The 12,626-nt window shown below is 55.2% G+C and overlaps 1 protein-coding gene and 1 long non-coding RNA gene across 2 annotated transcripts in view; both read left to right on the top strand.

Moving 5' to 3' along the window:
- Window positions 1–6,836: 6,836 nt before the first annotated feature.
- LOC137463503 (Fc receptor-like protein 4) lies at window positions 6,837–8,786 on the top strand. The gene is made up of 6 exons (XM_068174739.1): window positions 6,837–6,983; window positions 7,224–7,502; window positions 7,586–7,669; window positions 8,484–8,505; window positions 8,595–8,674; window positions 8,761–8,786. Coding segments are annotated over exons 1-6 (492 nt in total). The 5' UTR covers window positions 6,837–6,982.
- A 76-nt stretch (window positions 8,787–8,862) lies between these two features.
- Window positions 8,863–12,626, top strand: part of LOC137463574 (uncharacterized) — a 78,680-nt gene continuing 74,916 nt past the window's right edge. The window contains exon 1 of the long non-coding RNA XR_010993947.1: window positions 8,863–10,226. This is a non-coding gene — a long non-coding RNA (uncharacterized lncRNA). The remainder of the gene's footprint in view (window positions 10,227–12,626) is intronic.

Raw genomic sequence — 12,626 nt, forward strand, 5'->3', positions numbered from 1 at the left:
CAAAGAGGCAAGCGCATAGACGAAAGCAGACGACGACACTGCGGACATCTCACCAGACAACGATTGACAACTCAGAGACTTGGGGTTTTTCTTGGGACTCGAGTGTCATTCGGGTGTTGCTGCACTGCAAGGTCTCTCACGGGGAGTGAGGACATGGGCATGGGGTTCAGTCAGATAGTGTTCATGTGCTCCATTCTCTTTCCTGTTGCCTTGGGCAATGGGACAGATTTTCCCATGAGACAACCAAAGGGGAATGTGTGGGAGACTTTGGCAAAGGCAGCGGGTCTGGACAGCATTTGTCTGACCCATTCAAGACCAGGGAAGCCATTCTCAACATGTCTGGTAGGTGTGCCGGTGAAGGAATGGCTGATCCCAAAAAACATCCCTCCAAAGGTTCTGAAGACATTTTCAGACCCTGTGGAAGGATGGCATGTTTGGACACAGTTCCTTCCTGTGGCTCATTTTGAACCTCAGGAACTGGACATCTTTGGGTCAACAAGAATGAAGTTCTGCATCATGTTTGATCCATTGAGAGTGACAGAGACAGATAACTACACAATAGATGTCTCTCCAAGCCAGCTCTTTTATAGAAATGCATCATCCTGGTGCAGTTATACCAAGATGATGAGCAAACCATCCCTCCAAAGTCCAGCCATTTTACCAAAAGGGATGTTCTTGATTTGTGGGGACAGAATTTGGCCTGCTATACCTGCAAAAATCAAGGGTGGTCCATGCAGCATTGGAGAACTCTCATTGACAACACCCAATTTGAAAATTTGGAAGGAACAGGCAGGCACGCAGGGAAATCAGATCCATTGAACAATACAGTCCAAATTGTGATGATGAAGTTTATACCTGGAACAAGGCTCGGAGAATTGCAGTAGCAATTTTCTCACCCCAAGCAGCATCGGGGGTGGCCTTGACACAATTGGACCACATGGCGTGTTGGTTGAGCAAACATACTCATGCCATTTCCTCTGCACTGAGTGACATGTTAACAGACATCGACAGTGCAAGGCAAGCAACACTTCAGAACAGGGCGGCAATTGATTATTTGCTGCTATCACATGGGCATGGGTGTGAAGAATTTGAGGGAATGTGCTGCATGAACTTGTCCGATCACTCAAAATCTATCTATGAAAATATAAAACAAATGCAAAACAGCATCAGCAAATTGCAAAAAGTTACAGGATCCTGGTGGGAAGATTTCATTAACCTTTTTAGTCTCTCACCGTTGTGGAGGGAGCTTTTGAAAATAGCATTTTATATTCTTATAGGAATTCTAGTTCTTCTGCTTGTTTTGCCATGCATTTTTTTATGCATTCGGTGGGTCATGGACAAAGTGGCAAGGCAGGTTTTCTTGGTGCAAACAGGAGGGGAAGATGTCGGAACCCAGAATGTCCCTTGGACACTCTTGGATGTTCCGGGCCCAGGTCAAAAGCATTTGAGGCCCTGGAATGCAGCCACAGACCCCTGTGGCTTTGAACCTGATCCATGGAACAATTTACCAACCTTGCAGGAAGAACAAGAAATCACAAAAGTTTAGATATTATAGTAGAAGTAGTCACAAAGTGAAAGGAAGAGTTTTTGAGTGCTGTACAGGGGGATTTTAGGCCTTGTACAGAGGGGTCTGAGTTTTGTACATGGGGGTCAGAAGTTCTAAGATGGAGGGACTTGGGTGTGCCCTGTCCTTTTTCCTTCTTCTTCCTAACCTCCATGTTCTTGGTGATGTTGGCATTCACAGATTGGTTTAGAGTAGAAAGTCACTGTTCAATATAGGTGATATGCATTGGGGAAAAACCATAAACATTTAACATGTAATATGTGATATAAAAGAGGGCACCAGCCCCCTGGGCATTGGAGTGTGCCCTTGCCTGACTGCTGAACGGACCGCAGCAGCTCAGGGAGAAATCTTTTAGATAACATACAATAAACTACCTTGAGACCGGACAACAGAAGACTACTGAGTCTTTCTGTGGAGACACGGGTTGGAGGAGAGACTTTTCCACCTTTCCGGGCCACTCCAACCAGGGGGTGAGGCCCGACAGCAACAACGACAGACCCCGCAGATAGATTAGAGAATTATTTACATTCTTTCCCAACTGTCTCCCAGGCTCTCACCTGGTTAGAAAACCCCTCTCTTTTTCTCTCTGACTGAACTGAGAGTATCCACATCCATGCATGGTCATATTCAGGGATGGAGGTCCTGTGGGAATATGGGCCCAGGGATTTGGGCTCATGGCATGTGGTTGCCAGGGTTGGAAGTGCAGGGATGAAAAGGGGACCCTCAAGAATAGGGTTTCTGGAGTAAGAAGCAGCCCATGGGATGGGATCAAGGCAAGGGTGGTCCTGGGCAATGGCAGTCCTGGGATTGAGGTCCCCAGGGAAGAGAGACCAAGGCAATGGGGGTCCCATGGTTGGGTTCCCAGGGGAATGGGGGTGCCAGGGATGGGCAGTGCCTGGGTGGGCACGGGGATCAGAGCTCCTTCATGCTGCAGAATTTGGGGTGACTCAGAGCCCAGCACAGCCCCAACACTGGGGCATCCCAGGGCTGTCCTGGGAGGCTCTGGGTCTCTGCCCCACACAACCCTGGGCTTTTTCCCATCCCCCCAGTTTCCTGGCTCACCCATCCCAGGGAACACTTCAGCAGGTAACAGCTGGGGGGAATCCTCAGAAGGGGAAAAAGGGGGGTGGGGTTGCAGGCAGTGGTTGAGGGGCTGTGGGGGATTAGGCTCTCTGTCTGTGACCCCCTCACACTTTCTCTTTCCTGCAGCAGAAGGCAGAGGCAGTTTGTGCTGCGACGAGGATGTGAATTCTGTCCTGGGGGCGTTCTGCCAGAAGCGTTCTGCCCTGAGGGAAAAGGGCTCCTCTGCTGTGGTGACACCTAGCTCTTGTCCCAGGCTCTTGTTCCAGGGGGGGTCCTCGTTCTGGGGGTGCCACAACCTTAGGGATTCCTGTCCCAGAGTTGGCACATCCTGGAGACCTCTTTCTTGGTGGTGGGGGGTGGGGAGGGGGCTGAGCATTCTTCCTGTCCCCAGTGGGGGCCTGTGACCTCTGGGGCACCCAAACTTAAGGGGGCACCTTTTATGACCTTGCCCTGATGGTGATCAATCCCAGGCCCAATTTGATTGCCTTCCCTGATGCCCAATTTCTTGAGACAAAATTATACATCCATAGAATAAAGAAAAAAATATTTTCCCACACCACTATTTTCCTAATAAAAAACAAACTCAGAAAAAATCAAACTGACAAGTCATAAAATGCTCTGCTTTATAGGATCATTTGAATCACTGCTCGCCCAGCAAGTCTCTCACTATAAAACCACAGACAAATCACAAAGAAATGAGACTTTTTGGTTCCCTTTAGGAGCTCCTTGGTGCATCCCACAGCAGTGTTTGCTTGTGGATAACACAGAGTGTGGAATCTCCCTGAGTGTGCAACAGCTCCATGGGATTGTTCCCTGCCTGCTGGGCAGCAACCCAGCCCATAAAGAAGCCTTTTGTTGGGCCATATTTAGGAACTCTCCCCATTTTTGTAATTCTTACCCTGAAACTTGATTTACTTCCCATGGAGTATGAGGAGAAGCTCTGTCCATCCTTGGAACAGTGCCCAGGAATCTGTGGAAATGCCCGTGTGTGCCTAAGGGTCTGATTCCCTGGTAATTCCCAGTCTGCCCTGAATTCCCCTGCCTGGGCATTCCCTGCTCCTGCTGTGACACCCCTGTTCCCCAGGCCTTGCTCAATATTTCCACACTTTTCTCTCTCTTCTGGTGTGCACATCCAGAACACAAACATTCTTTCTGGGAGGTTCCAGAAGGCTGCAGGTTTTCTTGAAGAAGGACGGTCCAGGTCAGGCTGCCGAGCAGAGTGCTGTTGTCTTTGCAGTAGTTCTGGGGCTCTCTCAGTCCCTTGCCAATAAAGACAAAATGATCAATTGCTGCATTTCCGGACTGGTTCCCCCACAGCTGCCCCTGCACGGGGGTTTCCAGCCAGCCCTGCTCTGAAAACCATCAAAGTCCCTCTCAGAGCCACTGCTTGGGCTCCCTTTGGATTTTGTGCTTCTTGCAGGGCTGAGCAAACCACAGGCAGGCCATTGCCCCCACCGAATTCTCACCTCTGCAGCAGCTCTAAAGCTGCCAGAATCAAAGCCAAGGGGGCAGGGGGGACCCTCAGTTCCTGGTGGCCACCTGGGGCTGGCCAGAGCAGGGCTGGCCAATGGCCACCCCTGTGCAGTGGGGCCGGGCCATGGCTGGGCCCCAGCCTTGGATGGCCACTGGCTTCAAGGAGCAGGAGTTTGGGAGCTCCTTCCTGCCTGGGGCTCCATTCCCAAGCTACTCCTTCCGGCTCAGATCCTACAAGATGAGCAAGAATGGAGAAGTCTGGAACAGGATTTCTCCCAAAACCCAATAAACCCAAAGTGTCCCAGTCCTTCAGGACAGAAACTCCATGAAGAGGATTGTGGGGAGCATGAGAGGGAAGGGACAGCCGCCAACAGCTTCCTAAATGTTTCATGTGGAGGGTCTCATCCATCTCCTGATGTCCTGCAGGGATTTTGGGTGTGGGGGCAGTCTTTGGGTGCTTTGGGGTGTCTGTGCCCTCCCTGACAGACACCAGCCCATATCGACCCCCCAGCCAGCCCTGTTGGGGTTTCTCACCCACAGAATGATCCTCATGGGCTGGGGAATGGGGCCGAGGTGCTGCTCCTGTGAGGGTTCCCAAATGGGGATTGAGGGCTCCCAAATGGACATGGGCTGTCAATGAGGGGGTGTAGAGTAGGCAGGTCACACCCAAAGTTGGGGCACCCAGAGGTCACAGTGCCCCAGTGAGGACAGAGGGGGTTGGCAGGGCACTTCACCCCAGGACAGGGGACTCCAGGATGTGCCCCTCCTTGGACAGGGACTTCCTCAGGGAATGTGTCCAGGGGCCCTGCCCAGAACCGCCATCCCCCAGGACAGGATCTTCCCCTCTGGGATGTGTCACCAGTGGGAGAAAATGTCCCCTGGATGTGTCACCCCCAGATCTGGGACCCCTCAGGACAGAGACCCTCTGGATTTGTCCCATCAGGAGAGAACCTGCCCCCCGTGTGACACTCAGCACAAATGGCCTTCTCCTTCTGCTGCAAGAGAGAGAAACTGAAAGTGTTGAGGGGGCACAGCTGGACACCCCCATCTCCCACAGCCTCCCCACCCTTCCCTGAACCACACCACACCCCATTTTCCTCCTCCCCTGGGTCCCCCCAACCTGTTCCCTGCTCAGGTGCTCCCCAGGATTGCTGAGCCAGGAACTGGGGGTGAGACGACATGGCACAAAAGTGAGGAAAATAAAGAAAAAAGAGAAATAGAGGAAAACTTCAAGGGCTGGGGAGGGCACAGAAGCAGAGCTACCCAGGACCCCCATGTGATGCCTGCCCAGGAAACGAGCACCCCAGGGGGGCATCACTGGGCCCTGAGTCACCCCAAAATCTGTGGCGCTCCATGAAGGAGCCGTGACCCCGTGCCCACCCAGCCACTGCCAATCCCTGGCCCCTCAATTCCCCTAGAACCCCAACCAAGGGATCCCCATTCCTTCTGTACCCCCTTCCCTGGGACCCCCATCCCTGGTCTGCAATTCCCCAGGACCCCCATTCCCACAGAACCCCATCCTGGTAATTCCAGTGCCTGAGACCCCCCTTCCCTTGCGGACATTTATTCCCCCAGGACCCCCATTCTCACAGGGCCCTCCTTTCCCCTGCCCCCCCCCATCCCTTTGCCCCCATCCCATGGTCATAGATCCTTGAAGGTCACGTTGTTCTGGGACCCTCATCCCCAAGTCTGAATCCACCCAAACTTTGGGACCCCCATTCCCCTGGGCCCCATCCCTGGGCACCCCATTCCCCTGGACACACATCCTTGGCTCCCTACACCAACTCAGCCTCCAAATTCTGGCAACATCTTGTCCACGCCATGTCCCAACATCACCCCCATGTCCCACCAGGTCCCCACCCTGCCCCCAACAAGGGCCACCTACACATGGGGACGAGACGTGACCTCGCTTCCTTCCCCTTCATCCGAAGAGACGCCAGCCAGGGGAGCGGTGGCCACAGCAGCCAGTGACAGCCAGTCCACATGGCTGGGGACACCGGGATGGCCGGGAAGGTGGCGCTGCTCCTGTGGGGTGCGTGCCCTGAGCTTGGGCCTGAAACCCTGGAGATAAGCCCTGGTGAGGCAGAGAGCAGTGGGGAGGGAGCACAGGGGGGCTGCGGGGTCCCCTGAGGTCCCCAATGGCAGAAAGGCATGGAGCCCAGTGTGACCAGTGTTGTGGGGTGGCTGTGGGGACAGGAAGAGGGGACAGGAACAGAGGGATACTGATGTTGGGACAGGGATGTGGCAGAAGGAGCCTTGGGACTGGGGCACCTGTGGGGAGAGGGACAGGAGAATATGGATGCAGGGACAGGGACGAGGGCCATGTACCATGGGGATGGGCCATGGGGACAGGTGCCACTGGAGTGGGATCATGGGCACAGGGCCATGGGGATGTGGCTGTGGGGATAGGTGCTGTAGGGCTGGTGGAGGTGACCTGTGCAAGTATGAGATGTCCACAGTGTCCCCATGTCTTGCCTCAGCCAAGTGTGACCAAGGTGTCCCTGTCCTCAAGACTTGCATGCTCTACCAGTGTTCCCATGGGGACAGTTTGGGGACAGCCCCCACACCCCGTGTTCCCAGATGGTGCTGTCCCTGTAGGGCCACTCCCACCCAGACCTGTCCCTTCTCCCTTCCAGCCCAGACCCTCGGCCTTGCTGGTGAGTCCTTGGGGGATGCCATGTCCCCACCCTGCTGTCCCCAGCCCCTCGCTGGGCCTGGCAGGTGGTGGGGGGCCCACAGGGTTCCCCACAGCTTCTGGTGCCTGCCGTGGGGGTCTCCCACTCAGGGAATTACAGCTGTGAGGTGCACTCCGAGTGGGGGGCCGTGTGGAAGAGCAGCGCCCAGCTCTGCATCACGGTGTGCAGTGAGTGGGGGGATGGGCACAGGGAGCCCCCACAGCCTCCCCGGGTCTCCTGCCTAGGTACCTCAATGTCCCCCAGATACCTTCCTTGGGTCCACCTCCCCTCTGCCCTGTGTCCCCTCAACCCTCCGTGAAGTGACCCCATCCCCAACATCCCCCATCCCACCCATCCCTCCATCCCTATCCCTCCACACCAGCTGCCAGCCCCTCCCTCCAGCCTCAGCCCTGTCTCTTTCCCCTCAGTGTCCATGGCCAATGCCACCATCACCCTCAGTCCCCTGTCACACCAATTGTGTGCAGGTGACCCTGTGACCCTGTGCTGCTCGGTGCAGCTTGGCTCAGCCCCTGTCACCTTCACCTGGCTGCACAATGGGAAGGAGAGTCCCCTCCTTCAGCTTGGGGCCGTCAATGTGGGACATTCAGGCACCTACCAGTGCGTGGCCACCAACCAGCTGGATGGGCACCAGGCACTCAGCCCAGAGCTAGTCCTGGCTGTGACATCACAGGGACACAGGGACACAGGTGAGGTCACACAGGGTCGCCAGGGAGTGCATGATTCCAGGGGTGATGGGTGATCCTGATGTGTCTCCCTCTGTTTCTTGCAGTGGTCGCAGGGCTTGGTTGGGCCCTTTTCTTCCTGGTCCTGCTCGTGGGTGTCATTGTGGCCTGGCACCAGTGGCACCGTGTGGGTGGGTGACAATGGGGGGACGGGGGTCCCAGGGATGGTAGAGGCCCGCAGAATTGAAGAGCAATAAGGCGGGGCCCACAGCCCCAGAACTGTGACCTTGTCTGGGGTCCTGTAGGCTTTGGGGAGGTGCTGGAGGGTGAAGCAGGGACTAATAATTAAAAGGTGGCTGGACAGGAACAAACGCAGATCCAAACCAATGTAGTTAATCTGACGTTCTCCCGTTATTGTTTACAGACAGTAGTTTTTATACACTTCCAGATAGTTTAGAATCGTGAGCACACTCTCATTGGCAAGCAAACATTGTTTGTTCCTGTCTTAAGGTGGCTAAAGTTTCACACTACAGACCTATACTAATTCACACCTAGATAGCTCAGTACATTCAGTTATACCTTAACATAATTTCTAACTGCGCCACAAACTTATTCTTAACTGCGCCACAGGCTTTCAGGCCTCCGAGGCCCACACCTGAGGCCTAGACTGGGGAAGCTCAACCTTCACTCTAAACATATAAATCATGAACATCTAGATCATGACCCATTTCTCTCAGAAATTACTCTACAGGAGGGTCCTGCAGGGATGTTGGGGGTTATTTCAGGGGCCCCTGGGGGCATTTGGAGGGTCTCTGTACCTCTCGAGCTTTGAGTTCTTGTGGCTGAGTTGGTCAGGGACACTGGGGAGGTTCATGAATTCTGGGGGGCTTCAGGGATTCTTGGGGGTCCTGAGGGGAATTGAGGGTCCTGTGGAGGTTCAGGAGTCCTGAGAGGGGTCATGGCCCCGGGAACCCCACAGTCACCTCTGTCCTCTTTCCTCTGCAGACACCAGGAAGAACCAGGAAAGGTGAGTGGGTGTGTCCAGCTATGACTCCCCTTTTATCCTCAACCCAAAGCTCTCCATTCCCTCCCATACATCTCCTTTACCCCCCACAGGCCCTCCCTGGACCCCCTGGCCCCTCCAGAGGAGTGGGAGGTGCTGTACACCCACGTTGTGAGCACCAAACAGGCACAGCGTGAGTACAGCGGTGGGGGGGGCAATGACACGTCATCCACTGGTGTCATCCCCCACCTTGGTCCCCACGACCTGTGTTGCTTGCAGGGGCCTCTTGCATCACCATTCCCTAAGTACCCCAGGTGACCTACACAGAGCTGCTGAGACCCCATGGGCGACCATGGGAGTCCAGTGACATAAAGAGATTATGTTGAGACGCTGGGGGTAACTGGGGGACACTGGGGGTCCCCACCGATGGGCACCCACACATGTGTATGCTGCCACTAAAAACTGCTCCTCCTTCTCTCCATGGAGGCACAAAGATCCCAAAGGGCTGAGAGAAGAACGATTTCCTGAAACAGCAACGAGAGAGAATAAAACCAACAGCAACAACAACAAGGTTCAGAGGCCAAAGGGTCACAAAAGTAAAAATTTCCAGGGAAAGTCCCAACAAGGAACAAACCCCAGATGCTGCCTCCCAGCACGTTTCCTCCAGAGGAACCTGGCAAAGCCCTGAAACTTCATTGCTCTGATGGCCAAAGTGGCCTTCAGGGGGCTTTGGATTCTCTTCTCCCCTGTCCCAATCCCCTCCTCTGCCATGTTCCCCACACGATGATGTCACAAAGGCCATGTGGGGATTCCAGAGCCTCCCCCTTTTCCAGGGCAGTCGGGATCAGGCCATGGCATGGGGTGGGGTGTCAGAGACAGGAAAAGTTTGTTGTCTCGAGACATTTTGGAACACCTCTATGTGTCAGGGATGTGTAAGGCCTTGCTTTTGGTGAGACAGGGTCTTGTCTGTCAATCAGTCTGTCAGCCACGGCACACTGGGGACAGTGTGACGCTCTGTCAAAGCCAGTTCCTGAGTGGCCGAGGGACCAGAAGTGCCACCTGGGGAGAGGGCCCTTGGTAGCCCAACTGGCTTAAAAGGCAGAGCATAACGTGGCCCTGTATCTGACCCTGTCTTCTCTTGGGGTGTCTGTCCCATCCATCCTGAAACCCAGGAATTGGCAACTGTCTTGGTTTACAAGGGAAATATCTGTCAAGGACAGCAGGAACCTTGCTGGAATAGAAAGAAGACCCATATCTAAAACTTTTTTAAATTTCAAAACTTATGGGCTTCCAGGGAAAAATGTAGGGAAAGGAATAACAGCTCCCTACTAGGAAATTTATCAACCAGAACAGAACAAACATCACAAACTCAGAACTTCCCCTCCCGCTCAGGGCTCTCTGTTCCTCTTTGGTGCAGTGATGACCGCGGCCAGCAGGGGGCGCTGCAGGGAGCGCTCCCGGCCAGCAGGGGGCGCTGCAGGGAGCGCTCCCGGCCAGCAGGGGGCGCTGCAGGGAGCGCTCCCGGCCAGCAGGGGGCGCTGCAGGGAGCGCTCCCGGCCAGCAGGGGGCGCTGCAGGGAGCGCTCCCGGCCAGCAGGGGGCGCCCCGGGGGAGCTCGATCCCCGCAGGGCCGATGGCGGCCTCGGTCGGGAGGGAGGAGGGGAAATCGCTCCTTCTGCAAACTCACCGGCACCAATCGGTCCCGGCAACACCACCGGCAGCGGGCAGAAGCCACAAAGGCAGTAGGTTTGATCCCAGTGCCCACTGGCAGCGTACCAGTGTCCTGGGGCCAGGAACACGTCCTGGGCAACACCCGCGACTGCTCTCCATGATCCTGGATGGAAAGAAAGGCAGCACCTTACCCCAGGCATGTCTCAGGTCCACAACAGCACCTCTGGTGCCTTTACACCACAATTCCTGCAAACCCTCAGCCTTTCACTCCTTTCTCCTCCTTCAGCCCTGGCACAGCAGCACTGGGAATGTTGAATTGCCCCGGGAAGTTGAGGAAAGCTGATGCTCGGTGCTGACTCTGCCAGGGCTCCTCAGGGGGCTCCAGAGCACGTTTGGAATTCCTGCTCTTCCTGGGCCACTGCTGGTCCCGACGCAGCAGCCACAGCAGGAGGAGAAGGAGAGCAGAGGCACAGCCCTGAGGGATCTGCAGCTGCAGCTGGAGCACAGGAACAGCCTGGGCCAGGACCAGAGCCTTGGGAGGGCAAAATGGGGTAAAATTGGAGCTGGCTGGGCCAATACCCCTGTTCTGCCATGGTTGGGTACCTCTTGCCATTCCTGTTCCCCCAAGATTTTGGGACAGAGCAGTGACACCCATCGGTCTCCCAAAGGCCTCAGGGCTCGGGCACAGCCTCACAGGAGGTCCTGGCCCAGGCCTTGGGGATGATTCAGGTGCTCCCAGGCTCGTTCCCGACAAAGGGCAGCGCTCCGGGAGCAGTCGGCACATCCTGAAGGAGCAGGCTTGGGCTGCTGGAGCCCGAGTGCTGCGGGCAAGGACGGCGGGAGGGAGCCGGGCCCCACTCAGCCAGCGCTGCCCGAGGAACGTCTCATCCTGCACAGCTCGGCAGCCTCTGACGGTGCCGGCCCTGGGGCTGTCGGGGGCGCGGCCGCAGGGGCTGGGGGGCAGCGGGTGGGAGATGCCGGCATGGAGGGACCGGGACCGCACTGGGGAGCCCCGAGTGTGGAGGGGGTGAAATGACAGAGGGCAGACCCCGGGACGACGGGGGAGCAGAGAGCCTGCGGTGGGCTCTGCAGAAAGGAGGGACCGCCATGGTGGTCCCGGAGCACCGGGAAGGGGCCCGGCTGCCATCGCACTGCGAGTGCCGGGACGGTCACGGGCTGTCCGAACCGACTGTGGCAGCGTGTCCGAAGGCACTGTCGCGATGTGTCGGGACCAAGCGCTGCCAGGGTAACGCCCCCACAGCTGCGGGGAGTGGAGGGGTACCCTGGAAGGGACGGGGCAGAGCGCTGTCTATTCCCCGTGCCCCGTGCAGGTGAGGAGGGCAGGGATGGAGCAGCTCTGGGGACAACTGCAATCCAGAAAGGGTCACTCCCCACAGCCCCGGCACAGCCGTGGAACAGAACAGAACCTCGATATTGCCACACATTTCCCTCTTGTCGGGCAGCAGAGCCAAAACCCAAATATTCTTCCCGGGCTATTCCAAAGGGCTGCAGGTTTGAGACAGGAAGGAGGAGGGACCTGGTCAGGTTGTTGTGGAAAACGTTATTGTCTTCGCAGGATTTTTGGAGCTCTCTCAATCCCTTGCTACAAAGACAAAATGATCAATTGCTGCATTTCTGGATTTGTTCCCCCACAGCTGCCCCTGCAGGGGGGGGTTTCCAGCCAGCCCTGCTCTGAAAACCATCAAAGGCTCTTGCAGAGCCACTGCTTGGGCTTCTTTTGGGTTTTGTGTTTCTTGCAGGGCTGAGCAAACCACAGCCAGGCCTTTCCCCCCCAAAGAATTCTCACCTCTGCAGCAGCTCTAAAGCTGCCAGAATCAAAGCCAAGGGGGCGGGGGGGAACATTCAGGTCCTAGCTATTGCCAGCCAGAGGTCTATATACAAATCACAGACGGGACAGGACTGCTGAGGAATGCATCTCATGCTGTTTATTTTCCAGCATCACTCTCATTACAAAATTATGACAGTGGGAAGATGCCAGCAGCTCATGTCCTCGGCAGCAGATGAAGAACTCAATGTTACAACTCACTTTAAAAGTTTTTTAAGCAATCATACAAAGCAAAAGCATACTGACAGTCGCTCTATCCAACCACTATAAGCACTCGTACCTTTGGTTAAAACAATGCTTGCTTATTTCAAATACAATACCTGCTTGTAAGCCTTCAAACACGATGCAAAGAGCTCCGTAATTAAACTTAGAACTTCTTAATATCTTGCTAGATATACTTTTCTGTAGCTTAGGGACTTATTCTAGCCAAGCGTTAATATATAAACCATTGTTCTATTTGTCCTTTCTACTTCTCATATAATTTTTCTGCTGACAAATCTATGGCTACCGCTTAGCTCTAATCGCAGTTCTGCTGTTTCTGAGGCCTGCCTTTTGCCACTTTCCCAAAACCCTCTGATTTTAAGGATTCCCACACTGGCTGCCACCTCGGGCTGGCCAGAGCAGGGCTG

The sequence above is a fragment of the Anomalospiza imberbis genome, chromosome 29 (genome assembly GCF_031753505.1).
Source record: "Anomalospiza imberbis isolate Cuckoo-Finch-1a 21T00152 chromosome 29, ASM3175350v1, whole genome shotgun sequence".
Lineage (NCBI taxonomy): Eukaryota > Metazoa > Chordata > Aves > Passeriformes > Viduidae > Anomalospiza > Anomalospiza imberbis.

Bases quoted from the DNA above. Each gene is read 5' to 3' on its own strand.
- LOC137463503 (XM_068174739.1), top strand. The intron at 7,503-7,585 runs GTGAGGTCACAC...TGTTTCTTGCAG, and splicing joins ACAGGGACACAGGGACACAG to TGGTCGCAGGGCTTGGTTGG. The intron at 8,675-8,760 runs GTGAGTACAGCG...TGTTGCTTGCAG, and splicing joins GAGCACCAAACAGGCACAGC to GGGCCTCTTGCATCACCATT.